Genomic DNA, 24,297 nt, shown 5'->3' with positions numbered 1-24,297 from the left:
CCAATATTTTTGTGTAAAACACTTAAATTGAATTATAAGATGTACATTTAAAATTGCTTGTGAATCTAAATATGACCCAGGTTCGATAAATAAACAAATTCTTAAAAAAAAAAAAAAAGATAACCAAACACCACGCTTTGTATTTATTTTTTCTGACGCTTTATGGAGGAGCTGCTTTGCACTCTAAATGTTTTTATCAACATCTCTGGGTGTCCAGAATTCGTCCAGCCACAACCTGGTGTTGTGGGCAGGTAGAAGAAGTTATGATTCTTCCGTGCTGGTGCTGCTCACTGTGCCATTGGGTGTTACAGTGCTTCCGTAGGGCCCACAGAAGCGCTCTGACGGTCCCCGTGTTATAAAACTGGGGTTGTTGGCGCTCTGGGGGTCGGTGCTCGCAGTGGAAGCTCTCAGGGGAGGCGGCGGAACTTCCCTTCTGCCGGAACCAAAGCGCTGCGGTACGTGTTTCCGGCCGTCCCCGTCGCAGCCGGAAGTGGGGGACGAGTTCCGGCGTTGCGCGCGGCCCGCCAAGATGGAGGCGGTGACCGAGGGCCGTTGGTCCGCGCTGCCCGTGGCGCTGAGCCCGGCCGTGCTGCGGGCGCTGCAGGAGCTCGGCTTCGACCGCACGACTCCGGTGCAGGTGAGGGGGCGGCTGTGCGGATGGGGAGCCCGAGGAAGGAGGCTCCGGGCGGGGCTGGCGCTGCGCTGGGTTTTTCTGGCAGAGCCGCTGCTCGGGTAACGCGGGGGAGCTCTGTGCTCCCGGGGCAACCGAGCCTCTGCCACGTAGTAATTAATCTGTTCATGCGCTGCTTTTCTTTTTTCTTTCCTCAGTCTGCGACCATCCCGCTCTTCATGAGTAACAAAGATGTCGCTGCAGAAGCGGTGGGTGTTATCCACTCGGGTCGGTTTTCTTGCTCTGACTGTGGAGCCGAGGGAGCTGACTCTGTTTCCCTCTCCCAGGTAACGGGCAGTGGCAAAACCTTGGCGTTTGTGATTCCCATATTAGAAATTCTTCTCAGGCGGGAAGAAAAGCTAAAGAAAATGCAGGTAAGGTTAAGTCATGCAGTCTGAATGTGTTTTTGTGATATATCAGTAAGATTGATGACCTCGGTAGAAGTACCACTAAGTCAAATTGAATACATAAAGTGACCCTTTGGTATAGTAGTAACAACAAGGATAAATACTGGGGTGCTTTCTGTGCACTTACAGCTTTTTATCTGAAATGATCAAACTTGTTCTGAGCTATTAGGAAAGTATCTCACAATATCAAATAAGAGAATGTACTGCAAGCGAGAGTCCTTGAGTGCTTTTTGCATCTGTTGACTTTGAATAGATTCTAAAGTACTTGTGCCACTTTTCTTGATTAAATATTGATATCAGCTGCTACTTCTTGACCGTTTTGCATGTTGGTATAGCAGTTCTTTCAGAAGTCTTTGAAAAGATTCTGCTGGGAATGTTTTGCCTAAAGCCAGGGTCATAAACATGCCTCACATTCCCTTACCTTACCAGTGACAGCTTTGGAACAATCTTCCTTCTACTGTTTTCTATAAGTTCCTTTTGTTTGCAGGTCGGAGCTATAATTATCACACCAACAAGAGAATTAGCTATTCAAATTGATGAGGTGCTGACACACTTCACAAAACACTTCCCCAGGTTTAGGTGAGTGAACCTCAAGCTTTTCATGACCACAGTTCCTTTTTCTTTGGACTTCTGTCATTCATAAGGTCACAGAATTTAAAGATGACCTAAATCTTTCTGTTCTGTTGTTTTAGTCAGATTCTTTTAATTGGTGGTAGGAATCCCATGGAAGATGTTGAAAAGTTTAAAGAGCATGGGTAAGTTGGTTGTAACTGTTCCAATGCCTTGCTGTTGTGTTTTTTTCCTTGTCATTAGAATACACAAATTATGGCTCTGCTCTGGTTTTGCTGGTGCTGATGTTTGATGATACTGCATAAATATGTTGGGTACACGCTAAAGAAATTGTGATTTAATTCACTGCAGTAAATTGCACCATAACCAGATTGCGGTGAGATAAGAAGCAAGGATTGCATGTAAAATCAATCCCATTTCCATGCTGTGTGGGTAAAGAGCAATGTACTGCATGGCGAGTTGAAGGCTGAATATTTCAATTCCTTCTTGTAAATTTTCTGCCAGCAGTGGACTCTAGTGTGGTTGAGTCTGTGCTGAATAATTGGAACGATTCAGTGCTGATACTCATGGGGAAACTTTGAAGCCATTTTATTTGCCTCTGGCTTTTGCACAGAAGCATGAAATATTTCTTCTAGCTGATAGTTGCTTTCAATAGTCATTAATTATCTTCTAAACTGTTATTACCACAAATGGTGAGCCTGTACACAAGGGCTTTTTCCTCCCATCAACATGCGGTCTGAAAGGCCCTGGAATATAAATACACTTGAAAGTAGCATGCTGAAATTTTTCTGTTGATGAATGCATTCATTTTGAGTGCAGGTTTGTGCTGTGGTCATTGTTAGCAACTCCACTAAAGGCCTTACCTTGTGTGGTTACAAAATTGCTGTGTCTGTTGCAAACAGGGGGAACATCATTGTAGCTACACCAGGTCGGCTGGAGGATCTGTTCAGAAGAAAAGCAGATGGGCTGGATCTAGCGAGCTGTGTGAAGTCTCTCGATGTGTTGGTATTGGATGAAGCTGACAGGCTTCTCGATATGGGCTTTGAATCAAGGTATTTAATATTTATATAAGAAGCTTTCACTATGCATCTGAAGTTTTAAATGAATTCATCATTTATCATAAATCAGCACTTTGGCCTCTCTTTGCTCTGTAGCCTGCATAAAGCAATTGCTGTAAAGGGAAAGGAATCAGGAGTGCTTGATGAACGCAAAGCTTAAGATTTCTTTTTTCTGATGCGTATTAGCATGTCATCATTTAAACATCAGTATTGGCTTAAAATGCTGTAACAGTTAAGCACAGATGTCTTTCTTGCAATGTTCTGATAAATTCTCAAACAGAAGATGCTTGACATCTAGTAATAAAAACTGTTTTGTCTATAAGCTCATACTTCCAGTGATTAAACTTATTCCTGAGGGAAATCTTGGCGCATTTATGTTTTGCATGTTTTTACTTGCAGTTTAAATGCCATTCTGGCCTTTTTACCCAAGCAGAGGCGGACGGGTCTGTTCTCAGCCACTCAGACTCAAGAGGTGGAGAACCTGGTGAGAGCAGGGCTCCGGAATCCTGTCCGCATCTCGGTGAAAGAGAAGGGAGTGGCAGCAACCAACACACAGAAAACTCCAACCCGCCTGGAGAACTATTACATGGTATGAACTCCGTGCTTTGTGGTAGTTGGCATTTTTTCTCCCTTTTCTCTGATTCCATCAGCAAGTTTTTAAGTCATGGCCAATTACGGACAGTTTAACAGAAGAACCAGAAGTATCGAAGATGTAAAACTCTTGCAAGTTATCTAAAGATTGGCAACAACGTTGAGGAGAAATGCCCTTAATTCTTAGCGCTCTATGAGTTTAGCTGTTTGTTTTATTTGGCTGGCCAGGACCCAAACTGCTGCACTGCTGTGCCTCCCTGACCAAACATCAGTGTGTAATGAAAGGAAACTGGCAGATCAGTTTGTATCAAGTCCATTTTCTTACTTATTGTTTTTTTTTTTTTTTTTTTTTTTGCATTGTGTAGATATGCAAAGCAGATGAAAAATTTAATCAGTTGGTGCATTTTCTTCGACAGCACAAGCAGGAAAAACATCTGGTCTTTTTCAGGTAATTCTGTGTTAGTGTTTCATTGTGAAAACAAGGAGTTTTATTACTTAAATTCCAAAGCTGCCCTGTGTTGATAAGGACACGGCTATTTTAAATGTGGTTCATTTTAATAGCTGTCTTATGGAAAGAGGATAGAAGGAAATTGATCATTGCTTCATGTCAGGATTCTGTTAACGTGAACTTTAAAGGTTATAAAATCTTTATTTTATATGAAGATTATAGATGATGTGTTAATCATAAGAGTGATGTACGTATTTTAAATAAAAACAGACAAGTGGGTATTTTTGAAAGGGCTCAGACTGTTCTGACTTGGCTGCAGATTAAATATGCAGCATAATCTTTTACTTTTCTGTCTTCATCACAACAGCACGTGTGCCTGTGTGGAATACTATGGGAAGGCTCTGGAATCCTTAATTAAACAAGTGAAAATAATGTGCATTCATGGGAAAATGAAGCACAAGCGTAACAAGATTTTTACTGAGTTTCGAAAGCTCCCGGGGTAAGAGCCAAGCAAGTTACTCTAGGCAAAAGTAGAAGCAGTAAGAGAGATTTAATTGTGTCTACAGTGTGCTTTTCTTAAATGACAGTTAGTGAAAAAATGTTTCTTTTCTTCTTCCTAGTGGTATTTTAGTTTGCACTGACGTGATGGCCCGTGGCATAGACATCCCAGAAGTACACTGGGTTTTACAGTATGACCCACCAAGCAGTGCAAGGTACAACTTCAGATTTACCAACTTGTGCTTGTGCTACTCTACTGTTCAGATATAAATTGAGAACACACAACTGTGGAAAAGGCATTTACTTGTTGCCTGAAGTCTGAGCGGCCTGCCAACAAGAAGGTGGCAACTTTTATCGTAACTGATGTGAATGAAGTCAATTGGGTTTGTAGGCCTAGCGTGCAGAAGTGAAATAGGTGGTTGCCACCTGCACTTGTGCAAAGAGGCTTCTGTTCTAAGGGTTGTGTGAGAGTAGAGATGTCACAAGCTGAGGTGTGTGAATGAGTGCAGAGAGCAGAGCTATTTAAGGGTAGTACGTTGAGAGTTCATGTGAGGGGAGCTTTTTCCAGGTATTTTTACTTCTATTCTCGTAATTTTCCTGTAGCTAAAGTTATTAGTTTAGTTTGAAAATATGGAGACCTCCAAGTTTTCCATTCTGTCAGATTTGCCCTTTTGCTCGCTAATGCTTTTAAGTCAGACAAAGCATCTCCTTGAATGATCCCTGTTTTATTTCAGTGCCTTTGTGCATCGCTGTGGTCGAACAGCACGGATTGGAAATGTTGGCAGTGCACTTGTATTTTTGCTTCCCATGGAAGAATCTTATATTAACTTTCTCTCAATCAATCAAAAGGTCAGTAGAGTTTTATTCTAAGCCTAGGCAGAAAAGGACAAGGGAGCAGACGCTCATCAGAAGTTTAATGACAGGCATTTTGAAGTCAGAATTCATTGGGCTTAAGATCATATGCATTGATAAAGTTTTAGCAGACGTGCATAATTAAAAAAAGAGAAGAGCTGCTTATTAATCACCAGATTCAACTGTTAGAATGTGATTGCTCCCTGTGTCATTTACTGAGTACATAAAACGGCCTGGTAAAAGACAGGGAAAGGTGCTGAAAACGTACTGAAGATTAACTGGAGAAGAAATATGTTTGAAGTCTCATAGCACATTTCAAATCATTCAGCTGAACTTTGCCTTTCTTTTTGTATTTCTTTTTTGGTTTTCAGTGTCCCATGCAGGAAATGAAACCACAGGGAAACGTGTTAGATCTTCTTCCAAAACTGAAGTCTATGGCTCTCGCTGACAGGGCCGTGTTTGAGAAAGGGATGAAAGCATTTGTCTCTTACATCCAGGCTTATGCCAAACACGAATGCAATCTGATCTTCCGAATAAAAGGTAATTCCCAGCAGGAGCTGGGGATCTTTTTCTGTTCTCCAGACGGCAATATTTGGTTTGGCAAAAAAACCCATGAATATTATCCAGAAGCTACAACCACCCATTTCTGTTCTCAAAGATACTTTCTGCAGTATCCAGTTGTGACAGAATTCTTACTTGCTTAAGCAATTTCTCATCATTTTCAGAGAAAACGTTTAATTAGCAAGTCTGACTGAAACAAACCTGAGCATAAATGTGACCTAATATTGTTACTGCTATTAAATACAAATTTCAGGATAATCTTTTTTTCCTGTGACTTTGTAAGTTAACTCTTTATCCAACAGGAAACTGACTTTATAATCTTTATCTTAACAGATCTGGACTTTGCTAGTCTTGCTAGAGGTTTTGCCTTGTTAAAAATGCCAAAGATGCCTGAGCTAAGAGGAAAATGTTTTCCAGACTTTACTCCAGTCACTGTTAATACAGACTCCATTCCATTTAAGGATAAAAATAGAGAAAAACAGAGACAAAAGCAACTAGAACAACAAAGAAAGGAAAGACAGGAAAATGGAGCAAAAAAGAAATTCATAAAAAACAAATCCTGGTCAAAGCAGAAAGCCAAAAGGGAGAAGAAGAGGAAAATAACAGCTAAAAGGAAGCGTGAAGAGGTAAACCCATTTTATTAAACTGCATGTCATTGCTTTAGCATAGGTGTGTACTTCCAAAAGGCAGAGCAATGGGATTTTAGTGTGACAGGAGCGAGATGCACTGCGGAATTACTTATTGAAAATAAACCTTCTAGGTCTTTGACAGGCAAAGCATTAAAAAAAGCTTTTTAAAGCTGAAACAATTTCTCATCACTCAGTTGATGGTGAATTGCTGCCAGCATAGGCTGATAGGCTGCATGGATTGTAAGGGATATAGCAGTACTTCACTGCACAGTTCTTATTTGTTGTTGCTTTTCTTTTTTGTATCTTAGCAAGTTAATTTGATAGATTGGTTGTAGAAATTGAGTATAATTTCCTGCTTGGATGCTGCTGGCAAAATCTAGGTGGTAAAATTCTGTTGTGTTCAGCCATGTAGAAATGAAGCCTTTTGGTGCTGTGTGTAATCTGTTGTACTTCAATGGCTAACAGGGCTCTGATATGGAAGATGAGGACATGGAAGAGCTGCTGAATGACACGAGACTTTTGAAAAGATTAAAAAAGGGGAAAATTAGTGAAGAAGAATTTGAGAAGAGATTAACAGGTAGCCAGAGTAAATTCAAAGAAGCTGCTGCCGAGACTGAAGGTTGATGTTTATTCTAAGTGGACTTTTACATTAAGATACTCCTTGTTTCAATAAAACTGTATTTTTATAACAAAATAATGATGCAGAGAATAGAACAGATTTAATTTCTTCATAAAGAAACCTGGTTTCCATAAGCAGAGATAAGAACAAAGCTAAGAGCACTGCCCTTGTATGATTTGGCTGGAGCTACAGCTTTCTTTTGGAGCATTTATTTCAGGGCTTTTTGTTCACAGATCAGTGAGTGACAGCAAAGCTCTGAATGAGGCTGCACACACCATTAGTTACTTTATTTTACAATACTAAAGTACTTGACCCATCTTTCAGATAATTCATTTAAGGTATTCAGAAGTTGTAGCAACTTGGATTTTTCGTTTCTAAACAGTGATCCATCCACAGGTAATGCCTTAGGCTGAAGAAGGCCAATAATGACATGAAACCTTGTAATGCTGTCTCCTTACCATGTCCACCCCACTTGTATCACCTCCCAGCCTCTTCCAGCTGTGACAGTCATCGAAGATGGTACATGGCACAGCATGTCCATCAAGTTACAGATACAATTTAATGAGTTCATCACTGACAGCTGATGGAGTTAACACACCAAGGTCTGTAAACAGTAACGTAATAAGTGATGGTGATGTGTAGTCAATCCAGGGATGTTCCTCTGTTAGATTCGGACTTGTTTTCAGAGTGTCTGCTTTGTACTAGAAGGAAATGAGACCATTAATTATTACACAGCTGTGAGCTAAAACCTCTCTAGGGCAGGGGCAGTACTATAATCTTGACTTCCTTCCATTTTACCACAAATATCTGCTCAACTGCTTTAAAATGAGGCACACACTGCCACCTTGGTCTCAAGTGTTTTACCTTCTATCCACCATACAACTTATAGTTCTGAAGCGTCTCGATGTAGCTGTTTCTTGCCTGCAGCTACTGCTGTGCCCCAAAGGAACTGCTTTAGTAACTCAATGAAAGTATTAGGACAAAATGTGGATGTTGGACATTTGACTTGAACGTGGAGCAACTCTGTACTGTGTCAAGTTAACTACAGTAGAGAGATCCAAATGAAGATGTGCTTAGAAGAAAATTACTCACAGACACGTAAGTGGATCTTAGTTTGCCAGAAAGCAACCTGTATTTCTCTTACCTTAAACTTATCTGGGACATCCTGTTGGTTGAGAGGGAAAAGTCTTACAAACTTGAAACTTTCTGCTACCACATAAAATGGCTTATTCTGAGCTTTGGCACACACAGCAATCTGATTAGTGCCAATCTGTGGAGACACAAAAAGTAACATGCAGATTTAGTGCTAGTATGACTTAATATTGCCACATTTCCAATAATAACAGACTTTCACTGATTGATATCTAAGAAAATTTCAATAGAGTTTACAGACTGATGTAATGCATTCTTTTTACCTTGTTAATTATGCCTCCACTTTCAACTACACCTTCAGCGCCAACTAAAACCAGGTCCACTTTCTCCATAATATAGCTGTTGAAGGAGGGGAAAAAAATCCAAGTCTTAGCAAATAATATGACTCACTGAACAGAGATAAGGAACTCAAACAGTCTCTCACTTTTCTAAAGTAGTTTTAGCTACTGTTAGCCAAGTAAGGCTGTGTTGTTAGACACCCTTGGAATGAGTTTTCACCTGCTTGCTCAGCAAGAATGGTACAAGCCATATCTGACCTTGACAACTGTGTAAGTGATGGGAGAAATTCATCAATTGTAGTCACTGCATGACAAAATATGCTGTAGTTTAGCTTAAAAACAAACAAACACAACATGTATAAAGTAGAAAAATCAAAGTAGCTTTCTTTAGTACAGCAGCTCCTTCTCCACATATCCCCAAGTCCTACACTTAGGTTGATGGAGTCAGACCTAATAGGCAAACATCAAAGAACAAGCTTTGCAGCAGGCGTATTTGGTTAATCATGCACCTAAAGGTGTAACTTGCTTAGCTTGTTTGATGACTATGACAAACTAAGTAACAATTTCTGTATTTAGAACAATCTTCTATGGAACTTAAATGTAACAGTGTTAAAATAAAGTTGGGATGAACAACATTAAGATTCAATGATCAAGCTTACCCAGCTGCAGCATCCAGTATCACAGTCACAGGAATGTTCAGTTTCCTCAGGGCCTTTGCCATTTTTTGCCTATTAAAAAACGAACATGAAGCTTAGTAGTCTTTCTTTAAAGATGATGCTAGAAAAATAATGTCTGAAAGAATGAAACCTATGATGACCTATGTTCCTACAAGGCTAGCAGCTTTTAAGTTACGACAGATTTGATGCTGGCTATAGCTTATCCTCTTAACCAAGATCAAGCACAAGTTAATGAATACTTGCCCTGCTTGGTCTGGCTGAGATTCAGTAACATAAACATTGAATCGCTTCTTTGACTCAACAGCTGCTTCTAGCACCCTGAGGACCACTCTTGAGTAGGAATGTGTCAATATCCTCTGTCAAAAAAAGATAAAATATTACTTCTTGCTGAGCTTTAATACATTTATTGCAGTTAGAGGTGTCAGGGTTTTTACTTCGCTTCTGTCAATGTTAATTAATATCTAACATATGATGTTATGGTCTCAAACTAAAAGAGGGATAGTTTAAATGGATATAAAGAAAAAGTTAGTTATGATAAAGGTAGTGAAGCACTGGCACAAGGTGTCCAGAGAGGTGGTGGTGCCCCATCCCTGCAGCCAGCCACGGTCAGGGAACGGGGCTGTGAGCACTGATGGGGCTGTGGGTATTGCAGGTAGTTGGACTATATGAGATTTAAGAGTCTCTTCCAACTGAAATGATTCTATAATTCTATGATGTTGCTTGTATTCTAGAGATTGTAGGAGAGGAAATCACTGTGAGAGATGGGCTTGATGTGGCAGCCCTGACGCTACCAAAGGACAGCAATTCAGTGCATTAAATTAAACGTCTCAGCACAGGTGGAGCACAGCACAACGCATTGCATGGAAACAGGAGGGGAGGAGACGAGCCCTTACGAAATAAAGCCACGGCTTCTGTGAGTGCACAGGGATAATAACGTTGTCCCCTCCGCCACTGCTGCCATGAATGTCAGTGAGCTTCACCCCCTCCTCCTCTGCCTTCCCAGCAGCGCAGGCAGCCGCCCCGGCCTACTTACGGCTCCATCTCTGATGAACGGATGGCACAGCTTGGCGATTTTGTTCCTCGAGAGAGACACCTTCCTGAGGAAGATCTCCCCGCGCTCGATCATGATTTCTTTGCACTTGGAGTAGTCCTGGAAAGGACGGCGAGTGCTGAAGCAGCCGGCCGGCCCCACAGCACGGGGCTCGGCGGGAGCCCGCGCCTTACCGAGTACTCCAGCGAGGTGAGGCTGATGAAGCGCAGGAAGAGCTCCCCGCCGGAGTTGACGGCCACCGACGAGTCCACTCGCGACAGCGTATCGATGGCATCGCGCAGGCTGCTCCGCAGGCCCTGGATGGTCTCTCCTGGGGGGCGGACAGAGCGGCGCGGTCAGGGCCGGGCCTCCCCGCTTCGGGTCCGGCCGCGGGGGATCGGCGCCCACCTCGGTCCCGCCGGAGGAAGCCCAGCAGCGCGCGGATGGCGGCCACCGCCGAGGCGACGTCGGGGTCGTCCCTCAGCTGCGCCCTGAAGGTCTCGATCAGGTCTGAAAGGCAAAGGGCCGCCTCAGCCTCGGCTCCACCCGGCCCCCCCGCACCCCTCCCAGCGCCCCGTTACCGTCCGTGCTCATGGCCGCGGCGCCCTGCGATGACGTAGTGCTCCGCGTGACGTCACCGGTGCGCGCCGCCGCCGGCGGGATGGGCGCGGGTGAGCAGCGCTGGTGGAGGGATCCGGGAGCGGGGATGGGTCGGGCCGAGCCGAGCCGAACCGAGCCGAGCCGATCCCAGCCCAGCGGCTTCGGGCGCGGCCTCCTGCAGTGACCCCCTGTCTGTTTTGCAGACGAGGAGCTGAGCCTGCTGGTCATCGTCATCGACACCAATCCCATCTGGTGGGGGAAGCGGGCGCAGGGGGAGGCTGAGGTGCGTCCTGGGACGGCGCTGCGGCGGGGCCGCTTCTCGGGGAAGTCCTCGGGGAAACCGCGGTGGGAAATATGAAAGCTATTCGCAACCAGGGTGCACAGAGGGGTGGTGGTCCCCCATCCCTGCAGATACCCACGGTCAGGGGGCGGGGCTGTGAGCACTGGTGGAGCTGTGGGTGTCCCTGAGCACTGAGCACTGCAGGCAGTGGGACTGTGTGAGATTTAAGAGTCTCTTCCAACTGAAATCATCCCATGGTTCTACGGTATGATTTGTCAAAGCTTTCCTTAGATGTTTCCTCTTAGAAAGGAAGCTCTATGCCTTCAAGTTCTAACTGCAGTTACATGAGTTAGTTACCTGTAGATGCTGACTTGCTGAATTATTCTTTTTTTTGGGCAGTTCACCCTGTCAAAATGTATCGACGCAGCAATGGTGCTGGGAAATTCACACCTGTTCATGAGTCGCACCAACAAACTTGCTGTGATAGCGAGTCACACACAGGAAAGGTACAGCAGCTTCTCATCACTATAAAGGCCTGAAGTGTTTTTCTATATCTCCTGGTAGCATAGGAGAGAAATGATCTGTTTTAGTGCCTTTCACAAAGTAAGAAAGAGTCAACGAAAGTGACAAAAGTCTCCCGTTTGGTTGATGTCTTCTAAAGAAATTCACAAGTCTTGGAATCTATGTAAAATGCGTGGTACCTGTTTGCCAGTTTGCTTAAAATGTGTATTGAAAGGAGGGCAGTGAACCATTTGAGGCGCGAAGATTTCCTGCCTAATGTATTCGAAATAATGTCTAAAATATTAAAATTATTTGAAATTTTACTTCAAAATATTGCTGCTTACAAGTGGTCAGCTTACATCTTTTTTTTTCTTACAGGCTTAAAGCAAACCACAGTACTTTGTTCTTCCTCTCTTTCAGCCGTTTCTTGTACCCTGGGAAGCGTTGGGCTTCTGCAGATCTCCTTGGAGATGGTGGTAATTCCGTGGAATCAAATTGTTCTGGCAGCAAGGATGGAAAATATGAATTGTTAACAGCGATAAATGATGCAATTGCAGAAGAGATTAAAGACCTCATGACAAAAAGTAAGGAAAAGAAAATTCTAGGTTTCATAATGTGGAATTGCAAAACGTTCTCTAGGAGTTGTAGGAATTTCATTTATTTTCAAATAATTTCAAATGATTCAAAATCATTTGAGTTTTAATATGTTTAGAGTAGGTGAGTTTTTATGACCAATAGTGGGGGACTCTGCACTAATCCAATATGGCAAAGATAAAACTGTAGGACTTAGTGAGATCAGGCTTAGCAAATGTTTTTGTATATAAAAGTAATTTCTGTAATTTGCATTGCAGCTGACATGATGGGCCAGCAAACAGAGACTTTACTAGCAGGGTCTCTTGCTAAAGCACTTTGTTGTATCCTTTTGATGACGAATGTTTTAAAAGCTTTGTCTGTTTCTTTAAGGCTGTTTCTTGTTAGGTTAATTATGCTTCAATACATTCTCGACTATCAGTGCATTTTATAATAATTTTCAAAAGTGAAACGTTTGCCTAATAACTGCGGATTGAACAACGTGTATTGTTTGAGGTAGTGAATTCATCGCATGGATACTGGTGTTGCTTTCTTGAAAAGAATGTGGATTCCTTAATGTCGTCTAATGTAGACATTAACAAGATGAGCAAAGAGGTGAAAGGTAATGCCTTTTGAATGCTTCCACAAATATTTGAATTGCAATAGCAGAAAAAAATGCGTATTTGCATACAAGCAAGTACGTGTATATACCCTCTAACTTAAGATAGCTGTTTGATCTGATGAGTTGGTAATGAACGGCCTTCAGTATTTCTTTTCTGACCAATACCTAATTGCTTTTGGACAATAAATGGAATAGGCCCACTTTCCAAACAAGTTCTACAGATATTTGTCACTTATTTCTGCTGTTTTCTGTACCACCGGGACTATTAGACGTTTGCATTCACACTAATTGAGATAGTAGATCTATCATTTTGGATGTTAGATTAATTGGATTTAGATTAGTTGGAATGTTAGGTACTATGGAATTGTAAGGATAACTACAGGGAATGGATGTACTCATGTGCTTTTATTTTCTTTTTGATAATCAGCCAATCAGGAAATGAAATCAAGGATTTTGGTAAGAGCTTTGTTATTAGTCTACTATTAGTCTTAAAATGCATCGATGCTATGCGGGCTAACAAGTCTCAATTATTTTATTTAGGTCATAAAAGCTGCAGAAGACAGTGCATTACAATATATGAATTTCATGAATGTGATCTTTGCAGCACAGAAACAGGTAAAGCTGTTTGATATATGTCATCTGCTATTAGTATGCAAAGAGTGAAAAAAAATTGTTCATTTATGTTATGGCTGTGATCTGATTAAAGAATCCTTGAAGTGAAGACTGTCAAGCCCAGAGTGGAAGGTAACCAAGTTCAAAAGTCAGATCCTACTGCTTAACATGAAGGGTTTGCTGGACTAATTAGAGATTGCTGGGAAAGAATAGATGGTAGCCTTCTGTCCTGCCTTGCGGGTACTGTGTACAGGATGCCTTTGCTGATAGTTCTTTATTGCCATGCATGAGAAGGGAGATGTTAGAAATGTGAATATTTGTTCTGATGAAGGGAAGGAGCTTTCTTATTGCTGTGCTGGTCCTGCAGCTGTGAAACCTATATGAGATGGACGAGGTTACATTGTTCCTAGCTGAACTCCCTTTTTTTTGTGGGTCTCTTTACTTGCAGAGTATTTTGATTGATGCTTGTGTCTTGGACTCTGATTCAGGCCTTCTACAACAGGTACAGGCTTCCTATTCTTATTTGCTATTTACTTTAATTCATAGATACTTGATGCTAGATAGTTTGATGTGTTTCAAAGCGCTCAACTTTTTTAAACCAGAAAAAGAGACAATATTATGCCCTTCTATGTGACAACGTCTAGGTATTTTATGTTGATAAAATGCTGTCTCTTTTTCACATATTTTGTAACAATTTATTATTGTTTTGTTCTTTTTCCTTGACTAGCAGAAACTGTTGCCTTCCTTTTAGGACTGAACTATCTGATCATTCTCTCTACATTCCAGGCTTGTGACATTACAGGCGGTATATACTTGAAAGTGCCCCATCTGCCATCCCTCCTGCAGTATTTGTTGGTATGTCTTCACAAGCTTTTTCCTATGTCAGATGTGAAATCTTACTGACTTCAATGGCACAGTAATACAGCAATTTCCACACTATTTTTTTTTTCTGTTTATATAGTGGGTATTTCTCCCTGATCAAGAGCAAAGATCACAGCTTGTTCTTCCACCTCCTGTTCATGTTGACTACAGAGCTGCATGTTTCTGTCATCGGAATCTCATTGAAATTGGTTATGTATGCTCTGTGTGCTTGTCAAGTAAGTTTATAAATATGAGTTTAATTTCCTACATTCCAAATGAACTATTTTAGTGACAGCTAATTCTTTTATTTTCCAGTATTCTGCAACTTCAGTCCTATTTGCAGTACATGCGAGTAAGTATTTCTTCTTATTTTAGGAATGAGTGTGAAAATATGTTGTAATTGACAGTTCCTTTTTATATTATTTCAGGACTGCTTTCAAAATATCACTGCCACCTGTCATGAAAGCTAAGAAGAAGAAATTAAAGTTAGCTGTTTAACAGTGCGACTTAAACACAATATTACCTCCTCCTGTAATTCCATGAAATGGAACATACTTGAGAAATTGATGACACTTTTTACAGAATATGAAAGAGACCTATATGTGGTCTTACGGCTTTTTTTGTTAAAGCATTTAAGTCATGTTTTCTATGTAGTAACAAATCCGTGTATTAGCTGGTAATCTGTGCTGTTTTAAATACTAATTATTCGTTGTAATTAGAACCAGAAGTTACAGGTTGTTAAGATACAGATCTTGCAAAGTTAGAAGTATTCTTGCTGCTACAGTTTCAAACCTTGAAATTATTTTCAAAGACAAGAAAGCTTTGATTGTTTTTAATCACATATTAGAGTAGAGGGAACTTACGACCACTGCTGATGTCTGAATCTCAGCACTGCTATTCAAGGACTTCGGTGTTCTGTGAGCTTTCAGTGGCTGTCTGGGCACTGAAATGGAGTCAGCTTCTGAAGAAGAAAGCCAGATGTTTCAAGATGGCTTAGAACACGCCTTCCTGTTCAGGGTGTGAATTCTCTGGCATGTATGTGCTCATGTTGTCATATTCTTTTATTCCCTCTGTGCTTTTGGTTCTCTTGGATAGCTGCTCCTCGGCAGATAATATCACTGGAGCAGTGATATGGAGGTACCCTTTCCAGGAGAGTTTAAGACAACGTTTATGTGTGAGAAGGGGCTTATTTTTGTAAAATGACATTGGTAAATGTATATTAGGTGGTTCGTCTTCAGTGCTGTACTTTGAAACTGGAAAGATTTTGGATCAATGTGTTTTGTGTCTGAGTATGACGGTGTATGGTGTGCTTCCATGTGTTGCTTTGGTTACAAAAGCACAAAATGATCTCCTGCCTGTGTGCAGCCGTGTCTGCCGTGTCCAGCTGTGCACCTGGCTTTGGTTAGTGCGGCTGTTCTCATCAGCGCCCATCCTCGTCGCCAGGAGCCATTTTGTGAGAAGGCTGTATCTAGAATTAACTTTCTACAAAACCTTTTGAAATAAAGACAGCTCTTTTTACAAACGCGGACGCCGTTCGGACGCCGTTCGGCCTCCTGGGTGTTTATAAGGCGGGGCGGACCGCTGTGACACTGCGGACACTGCCTCAGCGCTTCCCGCCCTCTCCGTTGCCATGGCAGCGGCATCGCCGCCTCAAGATGGCGGCCCCGCGGCGCGGCGCTTCCTGACGCTATGGCGGCCGCCGGGTTCGGGGCGCTGCTGCTGCTGCTGGCGGCTCCGTGCGCGGGGCAGCGCCATGGGGAGCCCGGTGGGTGGGAGGGGGCGAGGGGAGGGGAAAGAAAAGGAAGGGAGGGAGGAAAGGAGGGAGGGCTGTGTGTGAAGGGAAGGAAGTACTGCAGCATCCTACGCGTGCTGAGCAGGCACGGCCTGGCGTGCCTTACGGGTGTGGTGCTTTGTCGGTTTCTGTGCGTGTCACAATGTGATTCTTTCTCTTTTTTTCTTTTTTTTCCCTTTCTTTCCCCCCCCTTCCCAGTTTTTCAGCCTTCCTTTATCCACATGTCTGGGCTAACAGTCAATTCGTTTTTTCTTGGAGATTCTTCAGGAGTTAGTTTTTCCATTATTGTAGATGCTATAGATAAAGAGACAGGTAAGAACATTCTATTTACATGCTATTTCGAGAAAAAATAATAAATATATTTGAATTGTTAACATTTTTTTTTCCTGCCACTAAAACTACCCAAGTAACCGCAGTGCAGTTTGTAGAACCATCACAGAGCTGTTTGATTTGGGAGGGTCCCTCTGGTGGACATCCCCATTCCCACTGCCTGTGGTGCACAAGGGCAGCAGCTCCACAGGCTCAGAGCCCGTCCTGCCCTGCTCATGTGTCCAGTGCTTTAAGAGTCACTGAAATCCGAACTCTGAAGGACTCTGTGCTCAGGCGGTTACTCCTGTACTGACTCCGTGTTGTCTGGACTGAGAGATGTGCTTGCTTGAAACCACGTGAGAAGTTTGAATTGACAGTGTCATAGATATATTTTAATTTTTATTTTGGTATAGGAAATGTGCAAGTTCCAAGCTGCAGTGGAAGTGAAAGAGTTGGTGATTGGGATTTGAGTGTAACACCTGGTGTGGTATGTAAACACTGATTCTTCCTTAAAATAGGAAAGCTTGAGCAATCATATATTAAAGGCTGATGAAGTGCTAATGTAATATTAGTTTACTAACAGCTCAATGAGAGTGCCTTGCCTTTTTGCCTTTGTCATGTCCCATCATCTGGATACCCACTTTGTCAAAGTTGCTAAGGTGCAGCTTTGACACTAGCTTCTTGTCTTCCTCCTCTCCAGAACTGCCTATGATTTCTGGCAGATAATGGTACGAAGAACAGTAATTTGATACAAGCTGTTGAATCTGTCATTTTGTGTTTTGCAGGGTGCATCCAAAGTGACTGTAACCTTCACTAGAAGTCTGCAGTTATGTTTGCCCAATGCCACTGACTGTTGCACAACACCTCTCTGTGTGGTGGAAACTCTTCAGGTTTCAGCTTGCAGTGGTTCAGTGATGCTGGCACATCTGCTAATTCAAGCTGAAATATATGCTAACTCTTCCTTTATGGGCAATGTGTCAGGTAAGTGTTTGGATGTCCTGAAGAAGAAATGGTATTTACTTTCCCTTTATATACCAAAAAAAAAAAAAAAAAAGAGAGAGAGAAATTGGGATTTGGGCAGCAATAAGAGATTAAATTTCATTAGTGTGTAAGGATAAATAATTTGTATGCAGGTGGAATAAGCTGTAATGCATGTGTTCTGCTTCTTGGAAGTCCATTCTATATGACCTGAATTTTTTCTTCTTTTCTTGTAATTCTTCTATAGAAAACGCATCTGTCATCCCTAACCAGGTGTTTCAGCCCTTGGGCTCATGTCCTTGTGACTTGACAGATGGAGCTTGTGATGTTCGTTGTTGCTGTGATCCGGTACTTGTTTCATATTAAACTTTAATGAAATGTTTTCAGAATTTCTACACTCCTTAAAGGAGGGTTTGCCTGTTTTTTTTCTGGTATTTCTAATAGTAAATATGACATCTGTCTACAGAGCTGGCCTGGTTACCTGCAAATACAGCACTAGTGGCTGTGGTAGTGCAATTAGTGCTCTAAGACGTTCTTTTCCCTTCCAGGAGTGTACACCAGACCTGAAGCAGTTATTCAATAGATCATGTTTCACTGGAGTGTTTGGTGGGGATGTAAACCCACCTTTTGATCAGCTGTGCTCTACAAAGACAACAGAGTATACTCCTGATTGGTTTCCCCTCCTTTGTGTACAGTCTTCTCTTAGCAATACACCATTTCTTGGCTATTTTTATGATGGCTCTATGTAAGTCTTAAAATATTTCTTAACACACATTTTAGACATAATGTTGAAACTGTAGCATGTTTTTTACTGTGAAAGTTATTTTGAAATTATAATTTTAAACTGGGAACTTTAAATGCAAATGGAGAAATATAATTGGTACTTTATGAGAACATGGGACTTGAAGGCAAATGTTTAATTACTTGTGTAATGTAAAGGAGTAAAGAATTGTTTCATTTTTGAACTTATTTGCAGTTCTGCACCCAAAGTTCCTCCATTTAGGATCCCTGTACAAGCTTCTCCTGGGAAACTCTTCACTGGTTACAGATCAGGAGATCCAATTATGACAGAGGATGATGAGTATTTTACCATCCCTCAGGTAAGTGCTTCGTATTTAGGAGCTTCTGATTCCTCTTGGCTAGTTTGAAATTCTCCATTTATCACATTCTTTTGTGTTTGTAGCCAAATTCTGTAACTTGCTCTTGTGAACTGGTGGAATATATTTTTCACCAAGCACAAAATCATTGTTAAAAACAAGCACAAAATCATTGTTAAAAACAAGCACAAAATCATTGTTAAAAACAATAATTATCTTTCCTAATCCCCTGCCACTCCTCCAAGTGGTAATGTTTTAGTTATTTCAAGAAATAAAAACAAGATTTGCATCCCAATTAGTGGTTTGTGGCTTCTTTATTTTTTCCTCTCTGCCTGCTGCACTGCTGACCACTTGTTGCCTTCTCTTTGTTTTATCTGGCTTTAAGTCCTTTTATATGTTACAGATTTGCTAGTTAGAATTGGTTTATCAAATTTTGATGACTTCAGACTGCTTTAAAACTGATAGCTCTCAAAATAGTTACAACCCCTCTTTTATGCAGATTACTTGTTTGTCAATCACATGTGGCTGTAGTGCATATTTGGGGCATTTCATTGACAAATGTGCTTTCTCCCAGCTTTTCATTTTAAGGCTAACCCACATGTTTCTGTTCAATTACCTGCAGCAGTCCCTGGCAGGGCTGTGTGTTGAAAACGCCCCTGTAGCGTATCTGCAGGAGTTTGATGTGAAGTGCCTTTCTGAGGCAGCATCTTACAAGGAAGGACTGCCCCATGATGTGAGAATCAACAGTGGAACAGGAGGTATGTTGCATAGTCCTAACAGAAATGGCTGTTCCTCAGAGATAGAATAAACGAGAGGACTGTTGACATAGCAGTTACGTGGCTATAGTTCAGAGTTTAGGGATGCTGAAGTTCTATTTCTGATCACCTACCAAGCTTCCCCAAATTACCCAAGATTTAGAACAGGAGAAATAGTGGGATTAGCCTTTGTTTCTCATTCATCTGTTTCTGGTGACTCATGTGGCTGCATGTGGGACAAGGAAGCATCTCTTACTGCTTTTGTATTCTTGTAGCCTCCTTTTTCTGTCAAGAGGGTGCAGTATTGTCACTTTAGAAGTGCTTATATTTATGCTTTTGTAATGCAGAAAGTAAGAAATGTCACTCTGGAGTTTGAGATGATGTAGTGACCAGCATGAAGAAAAATTTTTTTATGCTGCTTAATTAAGTTGTCTAATTTTGTTTATTTAAGCTACCTTAGTAAGATCGAGAGATAATACATAACCTGCCTGGTTCATTACCAAAACTAGCTTTCTAAATACTTTTCTGCACAATTTCCATAACGAAAAGGAATGTACCTTGGATGTGAATATCGTATATATCTCTTTTGTCATGATTACTGCAGCGTTTGTTTTTTATTCTCAGACTTCATCCAACAAAATGTGATCTACAGAACTATCACTGACACGGGCAAATTCATCACTAGAAGTGGTATGTTTCTGCTGTGTCATTAGCGTGTTTCTTACTTAACCTGGATGGCACAAGTGACTTGGGTGCCTAAAACCTGTCGTGATTCCTGGGAAGGATTTTGTGTTTTCTAGTATTTGAAATAAAACAGGCAGGGCAGGCAGCCTGTAAGCACTACTGGATGTGTCTGTGTTTTGAACACTCTTGTGCCTTCCTAAAGATCTTGAGCCAATGAAACAGCTTTTATTCTAGAATAGTGGCTCCCAGTCAATGGGGGGAGGGTAATGCAGGATTGTGTTGAATCCATACTAGCATGTTTTTCTGGGAGATGGTGGCGCTCTCACTGGGTTGAGATGAAAGGAGAGGAACTGCTGAGACCAGAGAGTCGCAGCAGCTGATGGAGTAAAGCCTTGTGCTGGGTTCTTAAGGAGAAGGTTAACTACAACAGGAACTGCAGGTGTTAGAATATTGAGAAACGAAGGAACTCTACTGTAAATGCAGCACACTGTGCTTGTATGATGGGACTTAAACATTAAAATAAATGCCAAAAAGATAAATGATATATTTTCCAGAACTTTGTTAGAGATTTTTAAGTTATTTTTCAGGTACAGCTTTCTAATTGGCAATGCTTTTGATTATAGTGAGTTTATTCTTTCTTCTGCAGAAGGCCTTCCTACAGCGGGGGTTCCATGTCAAAATGTAACCTTTGCAGAACATTATGTATTCATGTGGGAAGATGACAACATAAAGGGAGTAAATGTCACAGTCTTCCTTGGAAATTTATGTGATGGAGGTATTGGGACATTTCTTTTACAGATTTTCTTTTTACTTTTTTATTTCTTAAGCGTGCAAATTCTTTGATAGGATATCTTAATTAGTAATATTAATTGAAAAGAATTTTCTTTGGGCTTTGTCAAGAAAATGTATGGGACAAATTTCTGGCACTTTGCATTATCCTACATCTTCTGGTGCTGATGAAGGACAGAAATTTGTATCCTATATAAACAGCATGTTTTCTGCTAATTTACGTATTTGAAAATAAATTCATTCCTTTTTCTTTTACCAGAAACACTGACACAGAGATTCACAGCTGAATTTGTGAGCTTAAAGAGTGATAATGCAGCAGAAGTGTCTGATAATCCAGGTAGTAATATCTCATTTTGCTTCTTAGAAGAACAGATTTTGTACTGGATTGGTCGTTATCAGTGACCATGTTTTATACCTCGTTCATACTTGTTCTGTTGGTGTCCCTCCTCCCCTCCTATTGTTGTCAGCTGTAATAACAGCGATCGGCTTTTAGACTCGGTATTGATTATTTAAAATGAGCCTAGTGTAATGGAAAAGTCTGTCTGTTTGCTTGGAGACTAATTGCGTGCATTATTAAATCAATGTTAATGTTCACAACTCCTTCTGCATTTAGGTTATCGAGTTGGAAATGCAGTGAGAGCTGCAAATATGAATGCTTCTGATACTGCTGGCAGCTTAAGAATTTGGCAGCCAGGTACCGACTCCTAAGGTTGCATCCTCAACTTTAGTTAATGCTAAAATGCTTTCTTCGTATACGTATTTTACTTCTGAATCTATTCTATGCCAAATTGTGCTTTTCTACATTATTCTCTAGCCTTTATTCCGGCTTAATTGAAGAATCTGTATTTAATAAATGTAAAGTAGCTTAAGTATCCTGAGACGTTTGAGCATTTAGTATAAAATGAAGGCTTAAAATGTTGAGCAGTTGCGAAGTTCACAAGATTCTTGAGTGTGCGGATTTGCTCTGGGTTGGAAAATGGAATTTGAGTAGACTTGACTCTGTATTTGAATTACACTACTTGGTATTTTGCATCCTAATGTGTGCAATTTTTGCACAAAATTGAGAAGTGGAGATTGAAAGGTCAGTGTGAGAATCTCCAAATAAGGTCTCTTCAATTCATAGCTGACAGAGGTCTGTGTTCGTCAGCCGCTCACACACCAGTTTTGTTCGGGGTAGATTCCTTCTCTGGATGTGTGCTGGAAGTTGACATCAATGAAAATTGCAGCCTTTTAAGGTGAGCCACATAGATTTATTATTCATTCGCTACAAGTTTCTACCATCAGCACTGTTCACATTCTTTTCAAAAGTTCATGTATACATTGCAGGTTTCTGTGGTCGACCCTTTCCTTTTTTTAAAGGGAAATTTATTATAATGGTTTCATTCAGATTTCCCTGTAATTAGGTGAGGGTTATGTTGGAGTGGAATGCTTCCCTTTGGCAGACAAGTCAGTAGTTGAGGTTTGTTTTCACTGAGTGATAGCATCTGTCAGAGGAAACTGATTTTATGGGATAGTGATACTGTAACCAGGTTCACGCTGTGGATTTGCTTTTTGTGTGAGCTGATGTTTTTATTTGGCAGAGGAAATGTAACTGAGAAACTGAATTCGTTAATACAAGCTACTCATGTTGGAAAGAGACACAATGCCAATGAAAGTAATCTCAATGACTGGGTGGAAATTATACGTAAGTGATACTTGTCTTTTTATTCATAGTCCACATTGTTATAAAAATATGCACTTAGGATTGGAACATCTCCAAATAAAACCAACGTGTAATTTCAGCTGCCTGAAGATATCTGGGAGTATCCATCCAGATATGCACAGATGTGTGTAACTTGATGGACACTGCAGAACGATGTATAGAACTCAATCTGTTGATGTAATGATGTGACATTTTACTGCTCTGTTGATGAACTACATCTTCATGTATATTTCATATAGAGAAAACATTTTTGTGTAACAATTACCAACGTTTCACTGCAATGTGACAGTAATATAAATATGGAAGAGATCATTTTCCATAGTATTCCTGTTTAACTTTGTTCCTCCACAGGCCTCGATCCATCTAATCCGAGTATCAGTGCAAGCCCTACAGATCTGACAGGCATTTGCCCAGATGTTCCTGCCAGTCTGAACATTCGCATCATTTTTGCAGCTGTGGGTGCAGTGCAGGGGATTCCCAGGGAAGAGATACTCGCCGTGCAGATCAGGTGGAGCAGTGCTGTGTCTTTGATAAAGAAATGTTTCATTTGTGAGACTTGCATCTGACAGAGATGTTACTTCTAGTTTCTATGTGCCTTTACTGGCACTTGGAACCCAAATTCCTTTGATTGCAATGAGAAGCTGGAACTTAGATTTGCATCTTTCCTGAAATTAGAAAACAGCAAAAAAGCTGTGGTAAATGATTCATTCTTTCCTGAACTGGGGAGGTTTCATGCAGCGAACACTTCTTTTTCTTTCTCCCTTTTCTTTTTTTCCCCAAGTCAATCCAAAGCAAATAAATAGGATTGTGTTCAATCTGCCCCATCTCCACGGTGGTGAAGTTCCAGAGATCATCAGCCTCCTCCTAAATACTCCTTTTGTGGCTTTGTTTAAGCTTTACATTTCCGCATACAGTCCTCTAGTAACACTTACACATGTGCTTCCAGTTATTCAACAGTCACATGGCAGTTCCAGTGTGACCTCACCTGTGAAAACACTGCCAGCCTGCTTCCCATCACTGCTGCTGTTCAGTTCATCCGAGTGCCGGCTTGGCCACCGGTTCCCATGACCAGGTAACTTTTGTGAGATTTTTGACCCTTGACGTTGAGTTAAGCAGATAAAATGTAATTCACACTGATCAAAGGGTTATCGTGATTTGCTGGAGTGCAGAGCAAGAAGGCCTGGGCCTCACACACACTGAGTCACAGTTCTGCCGCAGGGGTTCCCTCAGAAGCAGGTGGTTCATCAAGGCCTGTAAATTACTTGCAAAGGTAAAAAGGCTTCTGCACTCATCAGAAGAAAAGTGTATAGGAGAACAATTTTTATTTTTCCTCCTCGAAGCCGGTCACCTTTCCACCTTTTCTTCAACTTGTTCTGGCGGTACTGTAGTTTAATAAGCACTTCTTTTCCTCAGGTTTCAGATTAATTACACAGAATTTGACTGTGATCGAAATGATGTGTGCTGGCCGCAGCTGTTCTACCCGCTGACACAGTTCTACACAGGTAAAAACAGCAACGTGGAATGCCAGAGACTGCCTGTATTTCTTTGTAACATCACGAAATGTGGCCAATTTCTGTGGAATGATGATTTGTAGTAGGAAATCACATCTCAGAAATGTGGTCTGGAAGTGGGCTTTGGTTTCTTGGTAATGCATTCATTTCTTAGTTAGCAGAAGAAACTTCTTTCTTTTGGGTTGATGTCGAGACTGAAATGTAGCTCTTGTGTTCATATTCGTTTTTGTCTTTTTCCCTTGCAGGAGAGCCATATTCACGGCGTCTGGCTGCAGGCCTGGCGCTGGCCTTCCTGGCTGTCCTGGCAGCAGTGCTGGGGAGCCCATGCTTTTCTCAAGTGTGGGAGAATTTCTCGGTTTAAAAACCTTGATGTCGAAAGAACCACTTTGTAAATAGTTCAAGTATTTTTTTTTTTTTTTACGGAAAAATAAAGTACAGAAAGATTTTTATTTCACAACGAGCAAAGGTGCACGGATTGATATTATTAAAAAGCGAGAAAAAACAACTCGTCACATCAGGTGTTCGACTGCAGGCGGTGGGGGCGGGCCGCCGGGGGCGGGGTAACGCTGGGCTCAGGGCTGGGCTTTGAGCTGG

At 41.4% G+C, this 24,297-nt stretch overlaps 4 protein-coding genes across 5 annotated transcripts; 3 read left to right on the top strand and 1 right to left on the bottom strand.

The window, feature by feature from the left end:
- Positions 1–474: 474 nt before the first annotated feature.
- Positions 475–6,981, top strand: DDX55 (DEAD-box helicase 55). Its single transcript, XM_085238303.1, has 14 exons — positions 475–637; positions 829–879; positions 958–1,044; positions 1,565–1,656; positions 1,770–1,832; positions 2,550–2,699; positions 3,105–3,294; positions 3,662–3,744; positions 4,112–4,243; positions 4,365–4,457; positions 4,977–5,091; positions 5,466–5,634; positions 5,989–6,281; positions 6,750–6,981. The coding sequence occupies exons 1-14, from the start codon at positions 530–532 to the stop codon at positions 6,906–6,908; spliced, it is 1,785 nt and encodes a 594-aa protein (XP_085094429.1). The 5' UTR covers positions 475–529; the 3' UTR covers positions 6,909–6,981.
- On the bottom strand, positions 6,890–10,719 carry EIF2B1 (eukaryotic translation initiation factor 2B subunit alpha). The gene is made up of 9 exons (XM_085238308.1): positions 10,622–10,719; positions 10,449–10,550; positions 10,235–10,371; positions 10,044–10,160; positions 9,254–9,366; positions 8,993–9,061; positions 8,319–8,394; positions 8,048–8,173; positions 6,890–7,604 (listed from the first exon to the last, which is right to left on the bottom strand). The coding sequence occupies exons 1-9, from the start codon at positions 10,632–10,634 to the stop codon at positions 7,449–7,451; spliced, it is 909 nt and encodes a 302-aa protein (XP_085094434.1). The 5' UTR covers positions 10,635–10,719; the 3' UTR covers positions 6,890–7,448.
- Positions 10,558–15,378, top strand: GTF2H3 (general transcription factor IIH subunit 3). Of its 2 annotated transcripts, XM_010720079.4 has the most exons (13): positions 10,562–10,711; positions 10,844–10,923; positions 11,320–11,426; positions 11,842–12,005; positions 12,273–12,335; positions 12,584–12,613; positions 13,041–13,069; positions 13,154–13,228; positions 13,674–13,727; positions 14,012–14,080; positions 14,187–14,322; positions 14,402–14,438; positions 14,515–15,378. In XM_010720079.4, exons 1-13 carry the CDS (start codon positions 10,633–10,635, stop codon positions 14,582–14,584), a joined length of 993 nt encoding a protein of 330 aa, XP_010718381.2. In that variant the 5' UTR covers positions 10,562–10,632; the 3' UTR covers positions 14,585–15,378. The 2 variants fall into 2 exon arrangements, with proteins under 2 accessions (XP_085094435.1, XP_010718381.2); XM_085238309.1 differs by lacking the exon at positions 12,273–12,335 and having other exon boundaries at positions 10,558–10,711; positions 12,512–12,613.
- Positions 15,379–15,760: 382 nt separating this feature from the next.
- On the top strand, positions 15,761–24,168 carry TCTN2 (tectonic family member 2). The gene is made up of 18 exons (XM_085238301.1): positions 15,761–15,851; positions 16,077–16,190; positions 16,601–16,674; positions 16,973–17,168; positions 17,413–17,513; positions 17,714–17,910; positions 18,142–18,265; positions 18,885–19,020; positions 19,642–19,707; positions 20,348–20,476; positions 20,750–20,827; positions 21,104–21,184; positions 21,614–21,725; positions 22,071–22,174; positions 22,544–22,700; positions 23,139–23,264; positions 23,606–23,694; positions 23,949–24,168. The coding sequence occupies exons 1-18, from the start codon at positions 15,776–15,778 to the stop codon at positions 24,062–24,064; spliced, it is 2,076 nt and encodes a 691-aa protein (XP_085094427.1). The 5' UTR covers positions 15,761–15,775; the 3' UTR covers positions 24,065–24,168.
- The last annotated feature ends 129 nt before the right edge of the window (positions 24,169–24,297 follow it).

The sequence above is a fragment of the Meleagris gallopavo genome, chromosome 17, assembly GCF_905368555.1.
Source record: "Meleagris gallopavo chromosome 17, MGAL_WU_HG_1.1, whole genome shotgun sequence".
Classification (NCBI taxonomy): Eukaryota; Metazoa; Chordata; class Aves; order Galliformes; family Phasianidae; genus Meleagris; species Meleagris gallopavo.
The sequence above is the reverse complement of the archived record's forward strand: the minus strand, read 5'-3'. Positions and strand labels throughout refer to the sequence as shown.

Coding starts and splice junctions, on each gene's coding strand:
- TCTN2 (XM_085238301.1), top strand. CDS start 15,776: ATGGCGGCCGCCGGGTTCGGGGCGCTGCTGCTGCTGCTGGCGGCTCCG. Junction 18,266..18,884: donor AGTATTTTACCATCCCTCAG/GTAAGTGCTTCG, acceptor AATTACCTGCAG/CAGTCCCTGGCAGGGCTGTG. Junction 21,726..22,070: donor GAAAATTGCAGCCTTTTAAG/GTGAGCCACATA, acceptor TTTATTTGGCAG/AGGAAATGTAACTGAGAAAC.
- EIF2B1 (XM_085238308.1), bottom strand. Junction 10,372..10,448: donor CTTCCTCCGGCGGGACCGAG/GTGGGCGCCGAT, acceptor TCCGCCCCCCAG/GAGAGACCATCCAGGGCCTG. Junction 8,395..8,992: donor ATACTGGATGCTGCAGCTGG/GTAAGCTTGATC, acceptor CTCCTTCAACAG/CTATATTATGGAGAAAGTGG.
- DDX55 (XM_085238303.1), top strand. CDS start 530: ATGGAGGCGGTGACCGAGGGCCGTTGGTCCGCGCTGCCCGTGGCGCTG. Junction 1,657..1,769: donor AAACACTTCCCCAGGTTTAG/GTGAGTGAACCT, acceptor CTGTTGTTTTAG/TCAGATTCTTTTAATTGGTG. Junction 6,282..6,749: donor CTAAAAGGAAGCGTGAAGAG/GTAAACCCATTT, acceptor AATGGCTAACAG/GGCTCTGATATGGAAGATGA.
- GTF2H3 (XM_085238309.1), top strand. CDS start 10,633: ATGGCCGCGGCGCCCTGCGATGACGTAGTGCTCCGCGTGACGTCACCG. Junction 12,006..12,511: donor TAAAGACCTCATGACAAAAA/GTAAGGAAAAGA, acceptor TGTTTGAGGTAG/TGAATTCATCGCATGGATAC. Junction 14,081..14,186: donor CCCTCCTGCAGTATTTGTTG/GTATGTCTTCAC, acceptor CTGTTTATATAG/TGGGTATTTCTCCCTGATCA.